Below are 25,692 nucleotides of genomic sequence, written 5' to 3' on the forward strand. Positions count from 1 at the left end.
AAGAATCGGGACTATTCAGTTTGCAAACTTTGGACTCGGCGGAGGCTCTAAAACTGCACTCCATTCGAGATCGAGACTACCAGACTGGAACGAAGATTGATGAAGACATTGCGCTCCAAGTGTTTTATATGTATCGGTTTTGTTGGATGTGCTTGGCGGACGGATACAGTCCAGGACTACATTCACAAAAAAGCAACGATTTTGGGGATTCGGCTGTCAAAACTTTGGAGTTATCTTGCAATCCAACTCGGACGGTCTCATCAGTGATCTCTCTTTCTATTCCGATGCCTGTTTGGCAGGCACGCGTTCACTGCTCGCAGGGGTCGAAATATCTCGGGTCACTGAGCCAACTGAATTGTGTGAAGGCCTCTCATTTGGTATCCTAACAAGGTCAGCTTCAAAAGATGCAGGCAGCCTCACCACGCCGCGCGTCAAGCCACGCACCACATTCCCTCAGGACTCTCTTCAAATCTTTGGTAAATTCAAAGCCAACAAACAAATCACCACGTCCTGACATCGCCAACCTCCGCCTCCCCCTCCACCCACAAAACCTCCTCCTTCCCATTCAACGCCCCCTGCTCCCCCTCCGCATAAGCCGCCGCACGCATCAAAACCTCGCTCCCCACTTCCTCCAGCACAATGCCCGACACCGCCGCGCCCCCAGGCGTCCGCAAAAAAGCATCCACATAATCCCTCTGCACCGCATTCCCCTCCTCAACGCCCCACATCAGACAACAGCCGGCCGGCACGCGCTCGATGACGCGGCCCAGCAGCGCCTTCCACCACTGCGTGCCCTGGACGAAGCGGCGCCGCACGACGACGGCGACGCGCAGGCGCCGCAGCGAGCGCATGGCGGAGAAGGGGGCGAAGCTGGAGAGGGACGATGGTGAGGGGACGGACTCGAGGGATGATTCGAGCGCGGTCGTGGCGTCGAGGATTAGGAAGAGCGAGTGTAGGTTGTGCAGGCTGGTGGGCGGGAGTTGGCTGTAGCCGATGGCGGGCGCGGCGTTGGGGCGAAAGCACTGCGGCGGTGAATGGTTAGCTTGGATGTACTGTACTCTTTCTGTGTGGAACTTTTGCTGCAACTCCTCAAAACATGCAGATGTGCTGCAGAGATGGACGGACAGATGTGTATGTAGAAAAGCGATGATGAACCATTATTACAACCACCTCCCCAACACCACCTACACGCCCGAACCAAAAAAAAAAAATCACAACACATACATCAGCAACCCCACAAACCCAATTCTCCCAGTACACCAACTCCCCACACTCCTCACGCACTTGACGACACATGCGCAGCAGCCCCAATCCTAACCCCGGCGCCCTCCGCGCCTCGCGCGGCTGAAAGGAGAAGTAGAGTCGAATTGCGCCGTCGCGCGCTGTCAGCGCTTCGGCGAAGATGCGGAGGCGCAGTTCGGCGGGGAGGGCGAGGAGACGGGAGGGTTGTGACGGTGAGGAGGGGTAGGGAGGAAGAGGGGCGGCCATGCGTGTATTGGGGAAAACAAGGGAAGAGATTGAGGTAAAGAGATGAAGGGGTATTGGAAGATGGATGGTTGGAGTTGAAGTGCAGTTTGGTCACCCAGTCGGCTTAGTTAGATGGTGGATGGGTGGTAACATGCATGAACGGAATGAACAAAGTCGTCGTGAACGAACGACGTCATGGCCGCGCGGGTGCGGTACGGAGGTACCACCCACGGTGCAGGTGCGCTTGATTGATTGCCCACCCATCGGCGCAGAAAAGTATCCCCCGAGCCTTTCCCCATCATCCCGCCGCCATGCCCGTCTCCGACGTCCCGCCGGTCCATAATTAAAACCATAACCATAACTAATTTCGTTGTCCCATGCTTTTCTTTTCCGCTTCAAAACCTCACTCGAAGCAGCCAGATGCTAAACCATTGATCAAGCAAGAAAGGCCATACATAGCCCGCCTTAGGTAGGTAGGTAGGTAGGTAGCTCCCTCAGGTTCCGAACCCAGCCGGCATCATCGTCATCATCATCGTCGAGTGAACCAATCAATCCACAGGTAAAAATGGTCAGTCACGACCACCACTACCATCTTCAGGCGCCCGGAGTTCTGGCACTGCAAAAGACGCTGCTTGGAGGTAGGACAAATCATGCAACCGCCTGCCCAAATCAGAGAGCTTCTTCCATCTAGGTAGCGAACAAAACAAATCCAGACAGACCCACCACCACCACCAATATCACCATCCTATCCCATCTATCTATCTATCTATCTATCCATCCATCCGTTTATCCCCCATCCGACCAGCTTCCTCTCTTCTCACCTTAGCGAGGGAACAGGCAAAAAGTTGAGCCAGGCTACTGACTAACTATCTAATCCAAACAGAATTGATCAATGTTGATCAGATGAAGTAGATCAGCCCTTTTTACTGCACCGCAGGGGAGATGTGGATACCTGCACGCCTGCCTGCCCACTTGCCAGATCAAAAGATGAAAGGATGGATAGATGGATGGTGTGCAGGAGTCGTGGCAAGACTTGCTCGCTCGATCGCAAGCGCAGACGCGCTGGCAAGGGTGGACAGCAAGGCAGAAAGATACGAAGCAGGACAGTCTATACGTCGCGTTGGGGGACATGGGAAAAGGCTACACGACAGAGATGCCGACTTGTCACGAGCGAGCTGCGCAATGCTTTGGCGCGACTGCGAGTAGAATTGCAAAGAGCAAAAAAGATGCTGATCAAGAGTTTTTGGAATTTGCACTGGCTGATTGACTGATTGGCTGGTTGGCAGGCTGGCGGAAGACAGACTGGGTGAGTCGTTGTTGGTCGCAGAGTTATGGTACGAAAGATGGGGTACAAGTGTCGACAAAATATGGAGAGGAGAGGGCGGGGAAGATGGATGGATGGATGGATGGATAGAGAGAACCAACGACGACGGTGATGGCATGCGCACGCAAAGAGGACGCTCAAGACAAGAGAAAGAGAGAGAGAGAGAGAGAGAGAGAGAGAGAGAGAGAAAGAGAAAAAGTGTCGAGGGAATCCGACACGGGCGCTTGCTTTCCAGATTATCTATCAACGAGCTTTGAGTTCTGGACGAACAATACAGGAAAATTAGAGAGAAGACGAGTAGGACGAGGAGGAGCAGCACAGGAGGAAGAGGGGTTTTATGGCCGACGTCGTACAACAACCAAGCAGAGAAGCTCCTCGAAGTGCAACAACAACGACGAGAGTGCATCAGATGCCAAGACAAGCGGGGTATTTTCAAGACCGTGAAAAAGGAAAAAAGGTGTTGTTTGCGTGTGACGAGGAGGTGTGAATGCAAGCACGGCTTCTTTTTCCACTTTTCACGGCGAGAAACTCTGCGCAGGAATCTGCGGAGGGGGAGAGTGCACTGCCGCCGCCGCCGCGGGCACAGGGGGCGGCTGCTTGGGTTGCGACGGACTCTGCGGCCGACTCCAGAAGTCGAGCGATGCAATCGTATCCTCTCCCATCTCGTCCTCGTAAGCGTAGAGAATCTGAGATTGTTAGATTGGAATTAGTGTTGCGTTGAACAAGACTCACCTCTCTCGTCGACGAATGCAGCATCCGAATGTTCTTAGCAGTAAGGATGTGCACGAGCATACCCGTCTCCATGTGCCGAATTTCAATGAAGCTTGGCTCAAAGGCGAGAATGTAGGGGTTGAATATGGCGAATGACTGCGGCGTGCCCTCCCAGGTAATCTTCCAGTCCGGACGAGCCCGCCAACCATTTCGATTGACAAAGAACGAAAAGTCTGTATAGCAGAGCAAGAATTCGGACTGCAGGCGCTCGATGTGGATCGGTTTGATGTTTTCGCGACGAGCAACAAAGTCGAGCGAAGTGTCGGCCTGATCGAGCAAAGATTGGGTCTCGAGTGTCTCGAGGGAGACGACCTCGAAACCCTTGGCGCAGCCGACACAAAGCTTGGAGCGGAGAAAATGGATCGAGGTAGATTCGGTGGGAATGTAGAATTCCTGTCGCCATTAGTTGTGATCCGGCGATCAAGTTGAACAAATATACCTTATAGGGCTTGAGAACGTCCTGACCACCAGCAAGCATCCTGGTAAAGCCGGATTTCTTGGATTTCTTGGCCATGTTCTCCATCGGTTCGTAGACCTTGATCGTGGTGGAAAGTGCCGAAGTCTTGACGCAACAGACCAAGTGTTGGCCAACACAGACGCCGGCCTTGAAGAAGTTGGCGTGGCAAATCTTCCTGCCTCTCTTGGCACCGGCATTTTGACCCTCCTCTGGGTCGAGTGCCTCGAGGGGATACGAGTACATGGTCTTGTCGGAAAGGACCAGGAGAATCTGGTGTTGCTCTAGGACGTCAATCTGCGTCACAGCCTTGCAATCAAGAACACGTCTAGGCTTGACAGATGCATCTTTGGGCCTGCGGTCGGCAACGTAGACACCAAAGTCTGTGCCATATGCCAATTTCCTGCCACCATCTACTCCAGATTAGCGTCACCATCAACACGTGTCCCATCCTCCACTTACCAAGCGGCACGCAGCAATTGACTCGGATGGACTGGTTGAAGAAGCCTTCGCAAACAATCTCCTTGGTGAAAATGTTGCTGCGGTCCCGGAGCGTCTTTTGCTGGGTTTGGATGTGCTTCATCCACTTTTCCTGGGAAATTTGGGTCGACGCGTAGAGCGTCAGCTCGTAGCCGCCTTTGCCCAGGTGTTTGAACGTAATGGGATATCCGGCCTGTTTCTGGCTTTCGGTCTTGGCACCTGTGTTTAAAGAGGTCTTGTTGGCTCCGGGAATCAAGCTGGAAGAGGGCCTTTTGGTAATACCTTGTTTTGGGAGAATCTCATCCATCTGGGTAATGACCAACAGCTCCAACGGAATCGGCTTCTTGTAAACCTTCATCTCTTCCTTTTTGTTGACCGTTTTGATCCGGACAAGCAGCACCGCGTGGTCAAACAGGTAGGCTTGGATATCGCTCGTGTTTTCTGTAGGACTCTTTTTCAGCGCACCCTTGAATACCAGCTGGCGGTTTTCCTCGGTCAGTTTGAGATCAACGTATTCGCCCGGCCGGAACTTGAGGTCCCTGTTGAGCTGCACCAAATTGAAGTGATTTTCAGCCTTTCCAGACTCCACGTTGACCTTGGACAAGAACTCCCGAATGAGCGTGATGGCCTTGGGGATATCTTTGTGGTCCGGATTGTCCTCGGCGGTGTACTTGAGGACGTTTTCTAAAAGGAGGGGATAACGAGCCAGTCTCGTTGTTGGCTTGGTCAGGTAGCCGTTCAACTCGAGCTTGCGCGACTCCTTCATTCTTTCTACTTCATCAACAAATCTCGCAAAGGCCGGGTTGGTCCTCTTTTCATGCTCGAATTCATACTTTCCAAAGAGCTGATTTGCACCATATTTGATAAACGGCCCAAACATGGGCACAAACTCGAGGAAAATGTCTCCAACGTTCTTGACCACGGGCTCGATTTGCTGTCGCCGTGTGAGGGACTCTGCCATGCGCGCATTGACTTTGTAGACGTCCTGGCAGTTGGAAAAGACTGTGCGGATGAACTTTTCGCGCCGGTGCTCGGGAATAGGCGAGGTCGCAGGGTTGCGCAGAGGCTTCATCCAGAAATCGCGGAGATATTCCAAATCCTTGACAAAGTCGCGCTCCGTGTACATGAGTTCGGATATGACTTCTTGTCGCTTCTTTTCCTTTTCCGAAATGCTGTCGGCCACTTCCTTGGAGACGGTCATGATCCAAAGCTTCTTTTCCTCGCCGTCGTCTTCTTCGTGCAAACTGGACTTGGATTCCTCCCTCTTGAGACCCGGGTTCGGCTTCATGTTCAACCGCGCCTGCTGCTCCAACCTTCTCGGGCAGGCAATGGAATAGCAAAGTTTGTCGCGCGTACAAGTCGGCGAGTAGCATTCCGTCAGCAGGGTGAAGACGCCGTTGACTTCGGTCGAGTCTTCCAAAAGCGTCTCACGGAACTGATAAACTTCGGCGGGAGAGTCTCGTAATCTGTGGGCATAGGTAACTTCGTGGAAGAACTTTTGCGCGTCCAAGGACCGGCCCAAGAGAAGTGCGAGGTTTCTGTCCGAAGTCCTAATGATGTAGGCAATGAGCTCCACCGCTTCCGCTCCTGTGAAGGCACTCTTGTAAACCAAGCCATCCTTTTCCTTTTCACCCGGAATCATCCGGTCTCGAAAGACCTCTGCCACTCGGGAGAGCAGAGCAGGATATACGAGGGGGCGCTCGCGCTGCTGCGCCATCAATGCTTGCTTTGACTTTTGAGAGGTCGAAGGTCTGAGCTCGCCAGCTTCCGAGGGCGGGGCAACGGTTGAGGCCATGGACATTGTCCGCTGAGTGCTGAAACTGCCTTGGCTCGGGCTTCTCGTCTTGTTGCCGGGGCTGGCAGCGTATTGAGCTGAATGCGGGGCACCAGCAGAAGGGTTAGGTCCGTGGATGCCCGGGTGATGGGCCCCGTTAGCTTCGCCAGGCTCCTTTCTCCTGTTGGGAATGACTCGGCCGCTCATGGTGGTAGTGTACTCGTGGTCCCGAGCGAACGAAGTCAGGGACATTGTTCGCTCGTCGGCCCTTTCGGGTACCACCCTTCCCTGCGCCGTTGTGCGGGCTCCGGCCCCATTGTTCATATAAGGCTGCTGGCGAAATGTATGCGCAGGATTAACGTAGCCGCTGCCAGGTTGGCCGTACATTTGAGGACGAGGGCCAGCGGCCAGGGACTGCGAACGAAAGGGATCGGAGTTCAGGGCAGGACCGGGAGGACCGCTAGGGAAGCGCTGGGGGACGGGCTTGTTGCCATAGGCCCCATTCGGAGGCGGGGCTCTCGGATCCATGCGTTGGGGCATGTTGTATGGTGGACGGTCCGGTCGCAGTGGCTGCGGAAGATAGTTGTTCTGGGGATGGCGTGGACTAGGCACGGGACCACCTTCAACAGGCCTTCGGGGAGGGAGGTAGCCGTTGGCCTGGGCCGGCCTCATGGGGCCCATGCGGTTCATCATGTCGGAGACCTGGGATGACATGGTGGCAGCGCGGTCGGCGGGGCGCTGGAAGGACTGCGAGGTCATTGTCTGAGACCTGCCAGGTGGAGCAGTCCCGAAAATATTGGAGAAGGCGGCATCTCGCTGGTGATCCGACGTGTGGCCGTAGTTGGGTTGGCGACCGTAATCCCTCCCCTGCTGAGCGCCGTAGTCTGCCATGTGGATCTAGCCAACACGGCGATCTGTGAGGAGCTGCCCCGTAGGCGCCACCTCAGGTCGAACCAAGGGGTGTGGAGAGGTGTGAAGAGGGAGGCGGGGATGGGGGAGTCGCAGCCCTGGCCGGGAGGCAGAGGAATAAGCGGCAAGGCCGGCGAGGCCGCAATCAAGACGAAGCCCCTGTGTGGATGGGCAGAAAGGAGCGCGACAAGCGGAGGGATGGAGCTCGCGCGCCGGCGTGGGAGAGGGATAGAGTGGTCGTGAGCCGCGCTCGGAGGGAGGTCGGCAACGAGTTGGTCGGGCTCGGCGGGAGGGAGAGGCGATGCGAGGAGAGAGGAAAAGGAGCCAGGTGGGCGGGAGGCGGATGGATGGGAGTGCGCACCTGGGAGCTGGCAAAGGAGAGATGACGGGGGAGAGGTCGAAGAGAGGACGAGGAGGAGTTGGACGGCGGTATTGTGCGTCGCGGTACGAACTGGGGTCAAGGTCACGGTCACGGTCACGGTCACGGTCACGGCCAAGGGCAGGGGCAAGGCCGGCGCGACGGTGCGGTGCGGTGCGGTGCGGTGCGGTAGGGGAGTAAGAGAGGGGAGAGGCGGATGGGGAGGGCTTGAACGAGCGATTACCTGTGGTGCGTAGCTGAGTCGACGCTGTTGTCAGTCCGATCGAGTCGAGTCGAGTCGAGTCGAGTCGAGTCGAGTCTTTTGCGTTGGTTGTCGCCCTTTTGCTTCCGTTCTCTCTTTGCTGCTGCTGGACACACGCGAGGCCGAGATGCCGCTCGCTGTCGTCCTCTTGCAGGTCCAGAACCGGGCCGCCCAAGCACCCAAGCACCACCCTCCAACCAACCATCCGCCTCCACCACACCACACCACACCACACCACCAGCGCTACCCTCCATCTGAAGCTAGCCCCAGCTCGCCATCAACCCAACCCACCTTGCCTCGCGCGCATCCACCATCACCCATCGTCCATCGCCCGTTGCCGTCCACCGTCCTCGCGCCATGGAGTCCGACCTCACCCCCAAGTTCGCTCCCTTCTTTGGCATGGTTCGTCTCTGCACCCGCCATCCACCATGCTGTCGCCATGCTAACTGACGCTTCTTTGCGCTGCAGGGCGGTATCGCCTTTGCGGTAAGCTATCCCGCCCGTGTTTCTTTCGTCCACGTTGTCTAACGCTGCGCGCAGATGATTTTTGGATGTACGCTTCCACCACTACCACCGCCGCCCCGTTTCGACAGCTAACAATCACAACACAGGTGTTGGCGCAGCATATGGCACGGCCAAGTCGGGCATTGGCATTTCTGGCGTGGGAACCTTTAGGCCAGACTTGATCATGAAGGCAAGCTTGGATTCGCCTTTTTGGCGAGACCGGAAGCTCACAGTCAAACAGTCGTTGATTCCCGTCGTCATGTCCGGTATCATTGCCGTCTACGCCCTAGTCATCGCCGTCCTCATAGCCGGAGACATGGGCCCTCCGCCGGGGCAAAACTACAGCTTGTTCAGTGGCTTCATGCACCTGGCATGTGGTCTTTCGGTGGGCTTGACTGGCTGTGCGGCCGGTTACGCGATTGGCAAAGTTGGAGACATGGTAGGACTTGTGGTTTTGCCTGGAGGTTAGCACTAACGTGGTCAGGGCGTTCGCTCGTATATGCAACAGTCGCGCATCTTTGTCGGCATGGTTTTGATTTTGATCTTTGGTGAAGTTTTGGGCTTGTACGGGTAAGCAAGCCAGTCTATTGGAATGACATGGTGGCATGTTTTGCTAACACTGTGCAGCCTTATTGTCGGCCTCATCCTCAACACCCACAGCCGTGGCTAAAGCAGGACCAAATACGTCATGTAACGAGTCAAAGGATACAGCATGTCGCGCCACCAATGATCATCATGTACAATACGACAAGCAAAAGAAATTATTCTGGGGATGTCGATTAGGCAGGCCAGCAGTCGAAGAAGGCTCAGAAGTCGTTTATTCGGAGTTTTGGACATGTACTCGAGCAGGCGCGAGCAGCTCTGCGCATGTAAATATACACGAGGTATCTCAGCGAACCGGAAGCTGGGGAGGACGAGATGATTCAACAAAAGGAGCTCTATGCAGGCATCATTCACCTGGAGATGGCTATGGCCGCCGAGAGATGCCGCACGTGCGTCATATGCGGCACGACCTCATGGCCATGTAAAGCAGCCCAAGCGACCTGATGGCCCAGCATAAAGTAGGCCGTGGCACTTCAGATGCAACGGCAGTATTCCACCTCTCGATTGACAAACTGGCAGGTCAACAATCGGTAGATAGTACATGTCGCTCGTGTCGGGCCCCCCACAGCGGACTGGGCGTGGGCGGGCGGTGGGGGTCGTGCCGGTGGTCATGCGCAGCTCGAGCACTGCACGGCTGCACGGCAGCAGCAGACATGGAGCGTATCGTACATGAATGTAGTCAGCAACAAAGGCGACGCGATGGAGACCAAGAGATCTGGGGAGCAGTAGCACTGCGGCCGGGGTTTTGTTTTTGGCGAAGCCAAGATGTCGACGGAGCCTGAAGGCTCGATCAGTCGTCATTCCCGTTGCCCAAAGGCCCGTTGCTGACTACGCCCATCAAAACACCTGCTCCGGCTTGCACCAGACGAAGCTTTCTCTACATCTGCGGCTTATTCTCCAGCTGCTGCTCTTCTCCGCCTCTTATTCTTCAAACCTCGTCCTCCGCCGCTGTGCCCCGGACGCCCTCCCTGCTCGCCTCCCACCGCTCCTCTGCCACCGGCTATCTCTTCTCGCGCTGCTCATGATCCCCGCCATGTTCTGATTTCTTGCATCCCACCGGTCACCTCTTCTCCGCGCAGCAATCTCGTCACCACCGCCCACTTTCTTCTTGTTCCTTGTCCGTCTCGTCCCGCTCACCATCTCTCCAACACCCGACCCGGGCCATGGCCGCTGCTGCGTCGTCTGCAATGCATCATCTCGTCCCACACAGCCTGCGCAACAACCACAACCAAAACGGCACCACCAACGCTGCAGATCACTCGTCGCGCACCCCCGACGAGGCTCAGATGCGCCAGCAGGAAAAGCGCATCATTGCCGACTGGCAGGCGGAAAAGGCTCCTCTGGATCCCGATGCCGTTGCCACAGACCCGGCCAAGAAGCGTGTCGGCCACTCTTCGCGCCATTTGCGCTGCGAAGACTTTGACCTGCTAAAGACCTTGGGCACCGGTACGATACTCTCCACACTGACCCTCCGGCCGATGCGTACAAGGTGCGGCGGCTACTTTGAAGGATTGCAAAGCTAAGCATCGTGCGTTTCATAGGAACTTTTGCACGAGTGTGGCTGGCGCGCCTAGCAAATCCTCGCCCAGGAGACGAAGACAAGGTCTTTGCTCTCAAGATCCTGCGAAAAGTCGACGGTAATGCTGCCTGTGCTTCCCCACATGAAAGCTTTTGGGGCTGACTCGGGAGATAGTTGTGCGGCTCAAGCAGGTTGAGCATGTTCGCAACGAGCGCAACGTCCTGGCCGCCGTCGCCGGCCATCCATTCATCACAACCATGATTGCCAGTTTCCAAGACCACGATTCCCTATACATGCTTGTCAGTTTTCCCTCGTGTCGAGTCGGCGACGTCATTGTTTGCAAGGTTGTTGATCTGAGTGCGCACAGCTCGACTACTGCCCTGGCGGTGAAGTCTTTAGTTATCTGCGCAGAGCACGGCGATTCAACGAGCCGACATCCCAGTTTTATGCTGCTGAAATTGTCCTAATCCTGGAATACCTGCACGAGCGGGAAGGCGTTGCCTATCGGGACCTCAAGCCAGAAAACATCTTGATCGACGCCCAAGGTCACTTGAAGCTGGTCGACTTTGGTTTCGCCAAGAAGGTTGAGAATAGTAAGTCCTGGTGTTTGGCGGGCCGTCCCTTTTGAGTGATGCATGGATGCACGGATCGCTCACACGTTGCAGGAGAGACGTACACCTTGTGCGGCACACCAGAGTATCTGGCGCCCGAGGTGATCCGGAATACTGGTATGTACATGTGAATCCTGGGCTTTTCTGCAGCAAGTTGACGCACGTCTCAGGCCACGGCTGCGCAGTCGACTGGTGGGCGTTTGGCATCCTCGTCTACGAGTTTCTGGTGGGCCAGCCGCCGTTTTGGGACCAGAATCCAATGAGAATATACGAGCAGTATGTCTTCGTGGTGTACTGAGGATGACACGTTCTGACCGGCGTAGGATTGTCGAAGGAAAAGTGCGCTACCCCAGCGCAATGTCGCCAGATGCGCGCGACCTAATCGGGAGACTTTGCACGGTTGATACATCGAAACGTTTGGGTAACATCAAAGGCGGCGCGGCGGCCGTCAAGGCGCATCCATGGTTCCGACACGTGGACTGGGACGCGCTCTACCACCGCAGAGTGCGAGGACCGATAATTCCGCATTTGAGAGGGCCAGCCGACACGAGGAACTTTGACGAGTACGACCCGGAGCCCGAAGGTCGAGCGCCGTATACGCCAGAGATGGCATCCAAGCACGACGATGCATTCAAGGACTTTTGAAGGCGAGAAGGCGATGGTGCTGCCGCATACATGAGCATATTGCTAGTGGCGGATGGTCGACTTGCACGACTGACGATGTGCTTTCCTTTCATTGGGTGTTTTGGGAAACTGGGCGGCGGCGGGGGGTTTTGATACCTTTTTTACCAGGTACATTGGGTACAGCGTTAGTCGCGATTGTATAGTGTACTTATGTGGGGCAACGCATAGATGACGAGACGGTCGCGGCATGCGTGGCGGCAGACAAGGAAATGACGGGCGTTTTTTGTTGTTGTTTTTTTTTTTTTTTTTTTTTTTTTTTTTGGGAGGGGGGAACAAGCGAGCGAGCAAATACCTATATTTCAAGTCTTGTGTGTCTTGTCAAGGGATGAGGGAGATGCATTTTCTGGTGTTGGCAGGGATGCCGGAAGCAGACCAAACCATTGGTAAGCGGCAGTGGTGCTGGCGTGATTGGGCACATGGTTTTAAGCGTCTCACGATAGGTGAAGTGATACGATGGTCGGTGGAGTCTTTGATGGGGCCCGTCAGCTCGCGCAGTATGTCATCCGCCATGGGCCAAAGGGACCGGGAGGCCAGCACTAGTATCCCCGCAACGGAATCGGAGACGCCCCTGGCTGCCCCGCATCAAGTCATGGCGCTGGCTCCCTCTGGGTTCCCGTCCGCGCACACAAGACTACCACTCCGTCCAACCTATCCATCCCCTCGACACCCTCATCGAAACGTGGATGACCTCGCCGAGATAACCCGCGGCCACCATGCTTCCCTCATTGGCTTGCAAGAGAGCCGCTACCAAATCCCCAAAACCACCCTCGGCTTGCCCAAAGGGGCAACTGTGGCGCCGTCTGCTGCCACACGCGCCACACCGCGCCTTGTCTGGCTTGACCACATCCATCGCACGAGGGCCGCCAGCCGTATGCTTACCACCTGCCTGCTATCAGGGCTATGTTGACATTGTACATGTAGCCTGCCTTGCTGGAGCAGACCATTGGCCAGTACTTTTCCTCCACCGTGGCCAAGTACGGAGATCGCCCTGCGTGAGCCGACGGCCCCCCCCCCAAAACAAACACTCGGCCATTTTGCTGACGAATCGGACAGCGTCATTGCTCACCACCAAGAAACCACTCTTTCCTACGACGCTCTCGACCGTGCCAGCAATGCCCTCGCTCGGGGCTTACAGTCCATCAATGTCCAAAAAGGTGACCGAGTTGCTCTCAGTCTCGGTAACAACATTGAGCACGTCACTGTATTCTTCCCTCCCCATCATTTCTTTCAATTCTGATATCCGCAGGCAACTTTTGCTCTTGCAAAAATCGGCGCCATTCTCGTTCCGCTCAATCCGGCCTTTACCGTCACTCAAGTTGCCTCGGCTATAACGCATCTGGAAGCCAGTCACCTGATCATAGGCACCGAGACGCATCTTCCGTTTAAAGATCCGCGGTCAAACGTCCCGTTATTAGAGCATCTGCTGCCGAATCTACGTTCCAGCGCCAAGATCGAGTCGGCTCTTGTGCCGTCACTTAAGGGCGTCGTGGTCGTGGACAACTCCAAGGGCCGCGTTGACATCAATGAATTCCGCAGCTTGACCAGATATCAAGATGTGGCCTCCACGGGACCTTCGGCAGAGAAGTTTCTCCCTGATCAGGGATTGAATCACAACGAAATCATCAACATTCAATTCACTTCTGGCACGACGAGCATGCCCAAGGCTGCGTGCCTAACACATCGAAATGTGTTGAATAATGGAAAGAGTATAGGGGACCGACTGAAACTGACGGCAGAGGACGCAGTGTGTTGTCCGCCACCTCTTTTCCAGTAAGTTGTGACGTCCTCACTCCGAGATTAAGTGCTGACCAGCCCAGCTGCTTTGGATGCGTCCTCGGTCTGCAAGCCACCAGCACGCACGGCGCCGCCATAGTTTTTCCCAGCGAATGCTTCGACCCGCTCGCCACTCTCACCGCGGCCGCCGAACACCGATGCACGGCACTCTACGGCGTGCCCACCATGTTCCTGGCCGAGCTGGATCTCCTCCAAAAGATGCCATCGGCGCGGGCACTCGCCCACATGACCAACTTCCGGACAGGCATCGCGGCCGGGTCCGCAGTGCCCGCTGAACTGATCCGCAAACTCAAGGCCGAACTGCACCTGGACCGGCTAACAAACTGCTACGGCATGACGGAAACGTCGCCCGTGTCGCTCATGACGGCGCCGTCCGATTTATTTGCCAAGCGGGTCAACACAGTCGGCAAACCACTGCCACACGTATCCGTCAAGATCGTCGACCCGACCGACCGCGCACGCGTCGTGCCCGTCGGCACCAAGGGTGAAGTCGTTGTCTCGGGCTACCTGACGATGCGCGGGTACTGGAACGACGCGGAGCGCACGGCGGAAGCGCTGGTGCCGGACGCCGACGACCCCAGCGTCGTCTGGATGCACACGGGCGACGAGGGCGTCATGGACGGCGAGGGATACGTTTCCATTACCGGCCGCATCAAGGACCTGATTATCCGCGGCGGCGAAAACATTTCCCCGCTCGAGGTCGAGAGCTGTCTCCTGGCGTGCGAGGGCGTGGCCGAGGTGGCCGTTGTCGGGCTGCCGGACGAGCGGTACGGCGAGTGCGTCGCCGCGTTCGTCATGCGGAGAGAGGGCTCGCAGCTGTCGGTCGGCGAGGTGAGGGAGTGGGTGCGGGGGAGGTTGAGTGCGCATTTAGGTTTGTTTCATTTTCTTTCCCTTTCCCCTTCCACAACAACAACAACAAGAGGAAGCGAGGCTATCAAGCAACTTTTGTGCTGACTTTTTCTTTCCCCCTTTTTTAACAATAGTCCCCAAATTCGTCTTCTGGACCGCCGCCCAAACGTCGTTCCCCAAGACCGCAAGCGGCAAGGTGCAGAAATTCAAGCTGAAAGAGCAGGGCATCGAGTTGCTGCGGCAGGGGCAGGGCGTCGAATGAAGTCGCTGAAACCTCACAACCGTACACTTCGACATGGTCTCCTACGGACCTCTCTGCCTTTTCTCGTTTACCCTTACTCTCTCGTCATCATCGCCGTCATGACCATCATCTTTTCGGACATTTTCCGTCGTTTCCTTTGTCATCGTCGTCGTCGTCGTCGTCGTCGTCGTCGTCGTCGTCGAGCTTCTCTGTCTTCTATCCATTTTCCCAAAGTCACGCAGGCTCTCTTGTAAGAGATGGATGATAGGAGGAGGAGGAGGAGGAGGAGGAGGAGTAGTAGTAGTAGTAGCGCAAGCATAGGTGTGTGCGTGTGTGGCATTTCCACCCTTTCCCTTCCCTTCCCTTCGCTTCCCTTCCCTTTCCGTTTCCGTTTCCCTTTTTCTTTTTCTTTATTCGTTGTCCAAGTTGTCGTCTGAGCAAGAAATCTGTCTGTCTGTCTGTATGTCTAGCGTTCTTTTCTGTATGTTGGCTCGCTTTGGGTTTTATTAGCGCGTACGTATGGACATGCATGAGAGAGAGAGAGAGAGAGAGAGAGAGAGAGAGAGAAAGCGAATGGATGGACAGTGGGCATCGTTGCCTATTCTGCGGCGAGTAAATGGCAGGTAGGGATCAAGCGAGTTGCGCTTTGAGTCGAGTCGAGTGCTGATATGTATATGTATGTATACATGAGCGCGCGCGCGCGAGAGAGAGAGAGAGAGAGAGGGAGAGAGGGTGGTTGGATGAAGAAGAGCAGTATAGCACAACGACGAAAGGAATTCTTCCACATAACCCCAACAATCAACAATCAACCATCAAAAGTGGACAAATTTATACACCATGGTAGATGCCTTGAGTAGAAGTGCATCTCCCATCCCGTCTACTTATTCATGTGTCTGTCCCTCATCTTGATTCTTACCCTTATCCAACAAGACATAGATATGACATAGAAACCCGGCGGTAAGGAAAGGAGGAGGAGGAGGACAAAGAAGAAGAAGAAGAAGAAGAAGAAGAAGAAGAAGACGAAGAAGAATAAGAAGAAGAAGAAGAAGAAGAAGGAAAAGTCTTTATACCACACAGCAGAATATTTCGACCATGTGTAGACTGAGGTAAGGTAGGTGGTCGAAACGAAATCAGCGGAAAGAAGTGTGAGGCAGGCAGGCAGGCAGGCAAGCAGGCAGGCACATGCACTTGGCGTCGCCAATCAACCAACTCAGCCCATCTCAGCTCAGCTCAGCCCAGCCCAGCCCAGCCCAACAAACGACCGTTTAAAGTAAAGGAAAATATGGACGGGTAGATAGATAGACGGGCGGGTGTTTTGGAGACTCGACTTGTTTGAGAGGATGCAGAAGTGATTGGTTGGGTGGGATGGTGGGGTTAATTGTTACAGGCGAAGTTTGCGGGCGACGGGAGGTTTTTTTTTTTTTTTTTTTTTTTTCATTCTTCTTCTTCTTTTCTCTTCGTGTCGTGTTTCAGATGGCGTGTGAAAGGTAGAGTTTTTTTTGTGTGTGTGTGTGTGTGTGGGTGGGTGGGTCGGTAGGTTCGTGAGCATATGCCGGTCTGCGGCCAACCAGCCATAAACACGGCGCCGGTCTGACGAGAAGACGAGAGAGAAAATGGCAAGGCGAGGAAAAGAAGAGGTGAAGATGGAGCTCAGGACAGAAGAAATGTAAACATAAAGACCTCGAGGCACAGTACTGTGCCTGGGTACTGTTCCCCACACAAACTCGACGCTAGCCGGAGCCTGCAGGGATCCTCTTACCAATCGATCCATCGCCCGATAACCTCGCCAAGCAGATGCGCCCTGTCTGGGCTGGGACGGGCCCCCTGCTGCGCGGGCTTCGGGCGCGCGGTCCCGCGCCTCTTGTCCATCCATGGCTGGCTGCGGGCCTCAGGAGGCGCCGCGCAGCAGCAGGTCCGACCTAGTGCTAGCGCTGCTGCGGGACTGCTCGGCAACCGTGGTGGTTGTATGTACATGTCACAGCAAGAGGTGGCGGCGAGGCTGCAGCTGAGCGAGGGAGGGGTGGCGGTGCTTGAGTCGACAGGAAGGAAAAGGGACGCGGGCGGAGATTCAGGAACAGGCGCGTGGAGGTGCATGGTTAGGTTACGATGGGGGCAGAGATTCTCGATGACGAGAGAATAAAGACCCTTTTTGACTGAGGTAGAGGTGGCTGGTGTTGAGGGCCATCAATGCATGCATGGGGTGTTGTGTTGGTACCCAATGCGGCAATTGGCGATGGTCGCGCGTCTAGGGACCTTACATGTAGTCTAGGCAATGAATGACAGGGCGAAGGCAGCATGAGGCCAGGGCGGCCGCGGCATGTCGGTCATCCAAGTAACAAAGAACGCGAGCGAGAATTCTGTTGGAGAGGAATGGATTGGGGAGGGAGGAAGCGGACAGAGCCGAGCGATAAACAGAACAGGCTCTGGGCCGAACCGACAACCCTCCCGACCTGTCACGATGGGATGAGGCCTGCAGCTGCGTCACTGTGCATGTCATGTCATGTGCATGTGGTGTTGGGCGGTCATGGACTTCCGTCTCGGGCGGGCCGTCTCGCTCCCTCTTTGCCGTTGAAACCGGCGTCGTACGGGGGGGAACCTGGAGTTGGGCTGCGCTGCTGCATCGACGATGGAAGAGATGAACCCAAGCTGTAGACATCCTACTGACTGACCGGTGCGTGGTGTTTCGCATGATAGGCTGTTAGGTTTCGCAGTCAGCACGCAGGCTTTCCTGACGTCTTCCTCTGTGCATACACATACATACGTCTGTACAGTACAGTATAGTACAGTCTGCTCTGCCTGTCTGCCTGCCTGCCTGCCTGCCGGCCTGCAAGGCCTGCACGCATGCATCAAAACCCTCGACATCTGCTGCTCCCCGCTTTCCGTGTCGCAACACCTCCTTTGCTCCTCTCATCATCATCATCATCATCTTCTTCTTCTTCTTCTTCTTCTTCTTCTTCTCCTTCATCCTCATCCTCATCTCCACCTTCTCCCACTGCATTCCATCTCGTCTACCCTCCTGCCTAGCCTGTGGCGCCTCCCCACTGGGTTCTTCCTGCGCCCTCCCTCTCCTCCTACCCAACACATCCGCCCAACTTCCCCAATCCATCGTCGACGGCGCCCTCTTAGCTGGACCCAACGTCCATCCTCCCCGTCTCGCCCTCTCCCCACCACCCCACCCCCGCCGAACCCGGCCGATCCCCCAGCCTCACCGTCCACCATGGGATCCCGGCGTGCCTATCCAACTGCCGAATTATACGAAGAGAGGGAGCGCGACTTTTACCATGCCGACCGCTCCCACCGCGACTACGAGGAATTCGACTACGAGCTGACCCGTGGCCGTCCTCGCTCCGAGTTCTCTGCCCGCCGCTCTCAACCCGACTTCTTGCATGACGACTACGGCCAAACCTCGTCCGGTCCCCTCGTCCTGCCAGAACGCTCGCGCTCTGTCATGCCCGCCGACGACGACTACCCTCCGCCCCCGAGGCTCCGCAAAGAGTACGTCGAGCGCGAAGAGGTGCGCATCAAAAAGCCCGATAGGCCCCCGCCGCGAGAGGTGGAACGAGAGGAAGTCATTTACCGTAGAGACCCTCCCCCTCCGCGCGACGGCGATTACGTTGTTAAAGAGCGTCGAACTTCTTCAGTCTCGAGAGGTCCTCGCCCGCGCGAAGTCGAACGCGAAGAAATCATCATCGACCGCCGCCGTCCGCCCCCGCCCCCGCCTGACGTCGAAGAAGTCTACATTCGAGAGCGCAAGTCCCCGCCGCCGCCGCCGCCCAAGCGCGAAGAAATCGTCTTTCGCCGAGGAGGCTCGCGCCCGCCGCCCAGTGAGCCAGAACGTGAAGAAATACATGTTCGGCGCACTGAGAAATCTGGGTCAGAAATAGAAAGGGAACATGTCAAGATTCGCCGTCACCGCTCGCCCTCGCCCCCGAGGAGCATGCCCCCGCCGCTCGTCCGCCAAAAGGAAGAATTAGTCATTCGCAGGCGCGCCCCTCGCCCGCCCTCGCCCCCGTCTCCGCCTCCGGTGCGCGAGCGCGAGGAAATCATCATTCGCAAGACTGAAAAGTCGCCCAGTCCCAGCCCGCCTCCTTCGCCCCACCCGCCGCCGCCTCCCGACCCTTTCGTCCGACCTCCGATTGTCCAGGAAATCATTACGCACCACCGTCACATTGACCATGGTTTGTCGCGCCCCAGAGCGTGCCTGTTTTTGCTAACCAGTTGTAGGAGTTGAAAAGGCCAAGCCGCCCACCCCTCCGCCTCCTCCCCCTTCTCCACCGCCCGTCAAGGAGGAGAAGTCGGTGGTAGTCAAGAAGAAGTGAGTGCACTTTCAACAATTGGGTGAAAATGCTGACATCCACTAAGAAAAATATATGATGACGAAATCGTGTACGAAAAAGAGACGAAAAAGGAGCCCAAAGTCGAACTTGTCCACAGACACCGCTCCGTCAGCATGCCAAAACCGGCAGATTGGGACCTGGAGACAGAGGCTGAATACTACCACCGCAAGGCCTTTGAGCGGGCCGCCCTTGGAGAGGCCAAGGATGGCGCGACCAAGGATTGGGGTCTTGTTGACGTTCCCCCTGGAACTAACAAAGTGCGCATGGAAGGGATTGGCGGCGGGGCCCAAGAAATCACCTGGCAGCGGTACAATGGTGCGAGAAGGTCGAAATTTATTGCCGACGGCAAAGAATTCGTCTCTGAATACGGCCCTGCACCACCGGCACTCCCTCCGCCGCCCAAACCAAAGCCGGCCGACATGTGGACCGAAATCACGAAGGACCTGGTCCTCAAGGAGGCGATTGAGGCCATGAACTATGACTACGAAGAGACGGAAAATTACTTTTACGTCATGGAGTACCTGCGCTACGTGAGTCAGACAAGAATGGAATGCGAGCCAATCTAACAAGATGCAGGAGGACGTCCTTCAGCTGGTTGAGATTTCGGACGACATTCGCCGTGACCGACGCAAGCGCATCCGCGAGATTGAAATTGAGCGCACGACGGTCGAGCGCAAACCCGCGCTTCCGCCGCCTCCTCCTCCGCCGCGCGAGTACGACTATGTCGAACGCGAAGTCGTCTACGAAGACCGTCGGGGCCGATACCGCTAAGCTCGACAGCCCCTTGGCGACCCTCATGCCGACGCTGCTGCATTTTTTCCTGGCGGTCCAGTCAGTCGGTTAGTTTTGCGTGCACTGCTCAAGACCATTAGATACAATTGCTTGCTTGCTTGCTGGCTTCCTCCTGCTCCCCCCCTCCCGCTCATAGCGTAGCGCTCATCATCGATTCACGCGAGTCATGGCCGTCATGTCTGTTGCCTTGCGAGACGGGCATACTAAAAGATTGCTTGCTGCCTTGCCTGCCTGCTTGCCTACATTGCGCGCTACTACCAACACCATCACAGACGCATCCAACACACCATCATGCAGCGGAGATACCACAACACTGATTGTCTTTTCCATCTTTCTTCTTCTCTTCCTTTTCTTCTACTCTTTTCTTTTTTCTTCTTTTAGTGAGGTTGGCCCTTTATCAGTTGATCCCTTTTTTTTTTTTTTTTTTTTTTTTGAATTACTTCAATTCTTCTTCTCTCTTGACAAACGAGTAACGAGTCACGAATGAATACAATGCACCACAATCACCAGAGAGCGTCCGTCGGTTTGGAGCGGTTTCGGGGCGGGGGGAGGATGGGAAGGAGGGAGAGGGGGGAGAGCAGGGGTCGGAGTGCGTGCGGCACCCCCATCTATTCTATGGTATATCACACACATTTCACACACATCAAAGAGAGAAAGAGAGAAATAGCGAGTGCAAGTGCGATGGACGGGGCGAATGGAGGAAGGAGTGGATGGAACGTGGAAGGGAGGGAGAAACGTGGGTTTGTTCTTCAGTCGGTTAGTCGGTCAGTCAATCAATGAATCAATCAATCAAGTCGTCCAATGCGCGGGACCCATGGTCGAACCACCATCCATAATCCATCGTACATAGCACATGCGTTTGGTTTCGCTGGCTGGCTGGCTGGCTGGCTGGCTGACGGGCGGGTGAGTGAGCCTACGAGCCTTTCCCTATTCTTCCATGCTTAGTCTTCTTCATCTTCCTCTTGATCAAGCCTTGTCGTCTTGCTTTCCTGTGTTTCTGACTTTCCCACCTCCTTGCCTTCTTTCCTTCTTCTCTGCTGCTGCTATGTAGCTTCTACTTGTCTCTCCCCGCCTTCCCTCCCTCCACCATTGTTTTCGAAATTTCCCTTTTTTTTTTCTTCGTAGTTTTTTTCTTCGTAGTTTTTTTTCTTCGTAGCGTTTTTCTTCTTCTTCTTCTCCTTCTTCTTCTTCTTCGCAGTCGTTGCCGCGGCGGCGCTTGGATGGGTGTGTGGATGTGTAGATGTGTGGATGGAGTCTGTCTGTCTGTCTGTCTATCTATCTATCTGTCTATCTGCTAATTTTTTGAAAAAAAAAAAAAAAAAATTTGCAGTGTCATGTGCTGTGCTCTCCCCGTCTGCCCGGCTGGCTGGCTGGCTGGTGGGATAGCCGCTGGCGGGCTAATGTTTCGTTTTGCTGTTGTGTTGAAGAAAGAGGCGGCGCAGGTGAGGTGGATTCTTAAGGTAGTTAACTATTCACTGATTTACCATTTTACCATTTTACCATTCTACCATTCGACCATTCTACTAATATTATCTCACCATCCCATAGTTTCCCTGATCGCGAGATAATTGATCTCCCTTACTTAATGCTTAATGGTCGAAAAATGAAAGAATGGAATAATCAATTAATCAAATAATCAAATAATCAAATGAGAAAGACAGATGGATGGATGGATAGATGGATACTACGCATGCCACACCTAGTCACCCAGCATGGTGTAGATAGACAAATAGGCATGAGTCTTCACCTTTTTTTTTTTTTTTCCTTTTCTTCCTCCCCTTTTCCCTTCTGCTTTTTTCTCTCTTATCGGTTCTTAATAAACTTAGTCATGTTCTAATAGTACGGTGCGGTGCGGTGCGGTGCGGTGCGGCCGGTAATAAGGACGGAGAGCGAGAAAAGGAACAGAAGAAATAGAGGAAGGGAGGAGAGAAGAAGTGAGCGGATATGGATACCTATGGTTCTTCTCCCTTAATGGTATAGGTTTAGATAGAAAGGTGGGTAGATTCAATCCAGAACAAAGGCTCAGTCTAACCCATCACATTACACCTTACCATCTCACATCGCCTCCTATCCTATCTCATCATGCATATCATCATTGATCTCATCTCATCTCTCTCACTGATAAAATATTACTCCTATAACCGCTATCGCTGTCCTAGATACCACCCACCCATCCAACCCTTTCACTCAAAATTAAAAACAGGACAAAAAACCTCCCTCTACCATTCCATTCAATCCGAGCCATTCACTATTCGCCATCCATGCCTGACGTCGCTCCTTTTAGTCGTCGTCGTGCTTCTTGCTTTTGTCTGCTTGCTTTTATCTTAACTCGTTCATTCGCTCGCTCGCTCGCTTCTACGCCGTCAATTTGGAAAACAATTTGTTAGCCGTACATGCGTCTTTTGGCCATGCCATGCCATGTGTGCCGTGCCAGGTTCACCTTTGTCCTTGTGTCTTCTTCTTCTTCTTCTTCTTCTTCCTCTTCTTTCCACGCTCCTCCACACACTCATGTCTTTCATGGATCCGAAAAAAAAAAAAAAAAAAAATGAATTCACGCCAACCATGCCTGCCCGCGAAAAATCAAACGCTGACGCCTGAATTCGTTGCTTACAGCAGAAATGAAATGAGATGAGACAGGATGAGAGATAAGGAATGCTGAAGCGAGAGACGCAAAAAGAAGAAGACAAAGGAAAGAGACGCTTGGATTTAAAGGACGACGAGCAGGAGGTGTGATGGGGTTTTGTCTGCTTCTTTTTACTCATACTCTCCGTCTTCTCCTCATTGTACTTGTTGTTTTGTGTGTTAAGGAGCCGAGAGCGAGCGAGACAAGACGAGATGGAGCGGTACCAGCCTGCTTCTCAGCGGGAATCGAGAGGAGGTAGAGTTACGGACAGACAGAGAAGAATAGAGGAAGAGAAGTGATGAAGAGGTGGAGCAGACTGAGTGTGAGGGCTCAGCAAGCAGTCGAGTGAGCAAGCAAGCAAACTAGACAAGCATGCCTGCATGCGACTGACTGACTGACGACTGACGACTGACGACGTGGAATGTCTAAGAATGGATGGCTAGATTGGGTATAAAGAGAGTGAACGGGGAGGACACAGACACAGACACACACACACACACACACACACACACACACAGAGAGAGAGAGAGAGAGAGAGAGAGCGAAACAGAGATGAAAAAGAAAGACCAATCTAAGTAGGGCGCCCAGACGCAACGGCGAGAATAGGTAAATAGCAATGCATTACAGCCGTAACAACGCATCAACATAACGATAGTGATATTAGCTTTTCGTAGCCATCTTCTCCAACGTAAAAGACAGAAGGGGTATTAAAAATATGAATCATCTCCGGACATGCCGTGTCTTGATTAAGGACTGGGGGTATAGATGGAAGACATAAGAAAAAGGGGGGGAAAAAAGGCTCAAAAAAAGTTTTGCTCATAGAAAAAAAAAAAAAAAAAAAAGACGTCAACAAGCACCACATACATCACATCACCTATGACGGCGCTCCCGCCGCGACTCGGGCGTGCTGCTGCGCCGCGAGCTGCGATGCAGCGCCGCATGCCGCTCCGAATGTCTCGTCGCCGCCCCGCTACTGTACGGCGACGACATGCCGGCGGTGCTGCGCGTGCGCGGCGGGCTCGAGCGGCCGGGCGCGTCGTAGCGCGATTGGCGACGGTCCTGCTCAATCGACGACGCGACAGATCCCGAGCTCGTGCTGTCGTCGGTGGGACTGGGCGTCGACGAGAGCTGCGACGAGGCGCCGCTCTGCGACTGCTGCTGTCGAGAGAGTTGCTCCTTGCGCAGCTCTTGCTCTCGCAGCAGCGCCTCGCGAGCGTCGCGCCCCGGCTGCCGTCGCCGCGCGTTGATAAACCAGTTGGAAATTTGGTTCAGGCCCAACCCCGTCGCGATGGACAGGTTCTGCTTCTCCTCCTCGGATGGGTACGGCGAGTCGCCGTGATCAGCGAACCAGCGCTTGAGCAGGTTTGTGGCTTCCTTGGGAAGGTTGCCGCGTCGCTTTCGTCCAGCGTATGGATCGTGTGGGTTGCCCTCTCCCCCACTCCACGCTTGCACGTATTGCCCCGACTCGGCGTGGAAAAAGACGTTTGGAGGGTGGGGATACTGAGACTCGTAGTATGCACCTGGGTAGGGGTAGGGTGCCATCACATGCTGCACTTGAGGAGCATGTGGATGCACGTGGGCCTCTCTCGCAAAGGGAGGAGCATGGTGGTGACCGGGGTGACTGTGTCCATCGTGACTCGACGCTACCGCAACATTCCTCGAGTATTGTTCCCCTACGGCGATCCGAGGTTCAAACTCCGCCCTCAGTGAGCTTCGCCGATCGTAGCGTGGCTGGTACTGGTATGGCCCGGGTTGAGGCGTATAAATTCCGTTTTCCCGTCTCTCCAAGGAATAGTTATTGTGATCTGGCCGGCGGGTGGACGAGTCGACAGTTTGGAAAAGCTATCCAAAGTCAGCGTTGAATGTTGAAGGTCAGGAACAACTTGCCTCTGAGATTGGAGGTAGCTCTTGTCGAGTTTCTACATTTCGAGGAGTAGTCTGCGCAGCAAGGCGAATCAGTTCCGCTTTCCAGGTGCTCCGCCCGCCATTCGGCATCAGAAGCTCCAGGGAGTAGTGACTAGAAAGAACTGGCGGTGGTAGGCGACGATTTTGTCGTTCATCCCTTGGCACACTTGCATGTCTGGAAAGAGGAACCGAGGGAAAGAGTTCCCTGGTACTTGGCAGTCTTCCTAGTCCCTGGAGTCTGTCTCGGTAGGGGTAGATTGGACTTCGCCGATTAGGCGAAAGGCTCTGTTCGCTTCTGTCTCCGTGTGGATTGTTGCGAGGAGAGTTTCCTGATGGAGGCCGTGGCGGGGATTGGGGCATGTGGATGTCTTCGGGACAGGCATGAGCTTACAATGTCTCTGATACTCATGTGTTCCCTTCCTTCTCGACGCGACGGGACCCTATTGACGGCAATGGCGGTGTGTGAATGTCTCGGAACGTCTTGAAGAGAGAGGAACTCCATGACGAAGGTCCGTGAACTTTGTATATAATGACTGGTCAGTTAGTGTTGAATGCACATGTTGGGGTGATTCACCAACATTCAATTGTTTGGAATGGGTATGTTTTGTGGTGCGGTTATGATTTTGTGGATGCGGATACGCTGAGGAAGCGTGGTCATAAATCTTGGACCGTGGGTCAGAGGGAAGGAGACTGGACAGATATGGGCGGTAAACTCGATGATAAATCAAGGACAATGGTAGTGGGACAAATGACAGTGACAGGCAGGTTTAACATCTCTCGAGGCGGACCACGAGCTTGAAAAGCAACAGTGGATGGCGGGAAGGCCCCGGGGATGGTCCTAGTGGAAGGAACCGAACGGGGACGAGGCCAACGTACCAGATTCAACGGCGTCAAGTTTGATCGACGGGTGACGAATTCGGGATGCTCTCACGGGCGGGAATGACGACGAGGAGTGAACGAACTACGTCTCAGAGTTCCCGGACCAGGCGACTTTTGAAGCTGGCAAGCGAGGCGGAGGTCCGACGGGACAAATCCAGCCACGGGTCTATATGACGAGATGATAATTATATGCCCGTAGACACACGGCAGCAGCGTGTAGCCATTGGGAACAGCACGACTGGGGTGTGGGAGGGAGACGTGGGAGCTGCGCGTAGCCGTGGTGTCTGCAAGCAGGAGGAGTAAGATTATGTAGGTCAGGTAGAGGATGCGCTCGAGGACCTCTGCGTGCCCAGAGCCCAGGTGTCTCCGTGCCTCGCACATCCCCGCCCTCGAGACTGCAACGGCCCGCGCAGTAGTTGGACCTGGAAAGGTGTCATGGATGGGCTGGCTTTGGGCTGCGCCATGGCTCCAACAGTAGCAGTCAATTCTCCGACGCCCTTCAGGAACAGTTTTACCCCGTGGAATTTAGCGCCTACCAACACCACACGCTAC

The 25,692-nt window shown here is 54.8% G+C and overlaps 8 protein-coding genes across 8 annotated transcripts; 4 read left to right on the plus strand and 4 right to left on the minus strand.

Annotated features, from left to right (window-relative positions):
- Nucleotides 1-270: 270 nt before the first annotated feature.
- IWZ02DRAFT_502563 (uncharacterized protein) lies at nt 271-1,698 on the minus strand. Its single transcript, XM_066770306.1, has 2 exons — nt 1,225-1,698; nt 271-1,022 (listed from the first exon to the last, which is right to left on the minus strand). The coding sequence occupies exons 1-2, from the start codon at nt 1,486-1,488 to the stop codon at nt 501-503; spliced, it is 786 nt and encodes a 261-aa protein (XP_066618734.1). The 5' UTR covers nt 1,489-1,698; the 3' UTR covers nt 271-500.
- Nucleotides 1,699-3,270: 1,572 nt separating this feature from the next.
- Nucleotides 3,271-7,320, minus strand: IWZ02DRAFT_95983 (CNH domain-containing protein). Its single transcript, XM_066771477.1, has 4 exons — nt 4,479-7,320; nt 4,002-4,429; nt 3,524-3,955; nt 3,271-3,477 (listed from the first exon to the last, which is right to left on the minus strand). The coding sequence occupies exons 1-4, from the start codon at nt 7,159-7,161 to the stop codon at nt 3,307-3,309; spliced, it is 3,714 nt and encodes a 1,237-aa protein (XP_066618735.1). The 5' UTR covers nt 7,162-7,320; the 3' UTR covers nt 3,271-3,306.
- Nucleotides 7,321-7,947: 627 nt separating this feature from the next.
- On the plus strand, nt 7,948-9,145 carry IWZ02DRAFT_95802 (vacuolar ATP synthase-like protein 16 kDa proteolipid subunit). Its single transcript, XM_066771475.1, has 7 exons — nt 7,948-8,201; nt 8,268-8,285; nt 8,340-8,352; nt 8,411-8,493; nt 8,545-8,742; nt 8,788-8,873; nt 8,931-9,145. Exons 1-7 carry the CDS (start codon nt 8,157-8,159, stop codon nt 8,971-8,973), a joined length of 486 nt encoding a protein of 161 aa, XP_066618736.1. The 5' UTR covers nt 7,948-8,156; the 3' UTR covers nt 8,974-9,145.
- A 924-nt stretch (nt 9,146-10,069) lies between these two features.
- On the plus strand, nt 10,070-11,702 carry IWZ02DRAFT_509433 (kinase-like domain-containing protein; the record flags this gene model as incomplete). Its single annotated transcript, XM_066770475.1, has 7 exons — nt 10,070-10,352; nt 10,448-10,543; nt 10,600-10,724; nt 10,793-11,018; nt 11,091-11,153; nt 11,207-11,312; nt 11,360-11,702. 7 exons carry the CDS (start codon nt 10,070-10,072, stop codon nt 11,679-11,681), a joined length of 1,221 nt encoding a protein of 406 aa, XP_066618737.1. The 3' UTR covers nt 11,682-11,702.
- A 640-nt stretch (nt 11,703-12,342) lies between these two features.
- On the plus strand, nt 12,343-14,963 carry IWZ02DRAFT_462618 (acyl-CoA synthetase/AMP-acid ligase-like protein II). The gene is given in 7 exon segments (XM_066768286.1): nt 12,343-12,589; nt 12,642-12,712; nt 12,774-12,921; nt 12,967-13,490; nt 13,538-14,385; nt 14,498-14,779; nt 14,795-14,963. The coding sequence occupies 6 exon segments, from the start codon at nt 12,434-12,436 to the stop codon at nt 14,623-14,625; spliced, it is 1,875 nt and encodes a 624-aa protein (XP_066618738.1). The 5' UTR covers nt 12,343-12,433; the 3' UTR covers nt 14,626-14,779; nt 14,795-14,963.
- IWZ02DRAFT_462619 (uncharacterized protein) lies at nt 14,814-15,700 on the minus strand (the record flags this gene model as incomplete). The annotated part of the gene is made up of 1 exon (XM_066768287.1): nt 14,814-15,700. A coding segment is annotated over one exon (363 nt), but the record flags the coding sequence as incomplete, so codon positions are not given.
- Nucleotides 15,701-17,821: 2,121 nt separating this feature from the next.
- IWZ02DRAFT_436767 (uncharacterized protein) lies at nt 17,822-19,712 on the plus strand (the record flags this gene model as incomplete). The annotated part of the gene is made up of 4 exons (XM_066766567.1): nt 17,822-18,782; nt 18,829-18,919; nt 18,967-19,471; nt 19,518-19,712. 4 exons carry the CDS (start codon nt 17,822-17,824, stop codon nt 19,710-19,712), a joined length of 1,752 nt encoding a protein of 583 aa, XP_066618740.1.
- Nucleotides 19,713-23,226: 3,514 nt separating this feature from the next.
- Nucleotides 23,227-23,898, minus strand: IWZ02DRAFT_436768 (uncharacterized protein; the record flags this gene model as incomplete). The annotated part of the gene is made up of 1 exon (XM_066766568.1): nt 23,227-23,898. One exon carries the CDS (start codon nt 23,896-23,898, stop codon nt 23,227-23,229), a length of 672 nt encoding a protein of 223 aa, XP_066618741.1.
- Nucleotides 23,899-25,692: the final 1,794 nt, after the last annotated feature.

The sequence above is a fragment of the Phyllosticta citriasiana genome (assembly GCF_038021145.1).
Source record: "Phyllosticta citriasiana strain CBS 120426 chromosome Unknown IWZ02scaffold_16, whole genome shotgun sequence".
Taxonomy (NCBI): Eukaryota; Fungi; Ascomycota; class Dothideomycetes; order Botryosphaeriales; family Phyllostictaceae; genus Phyllosticta; species Phyllosticta citriasiana.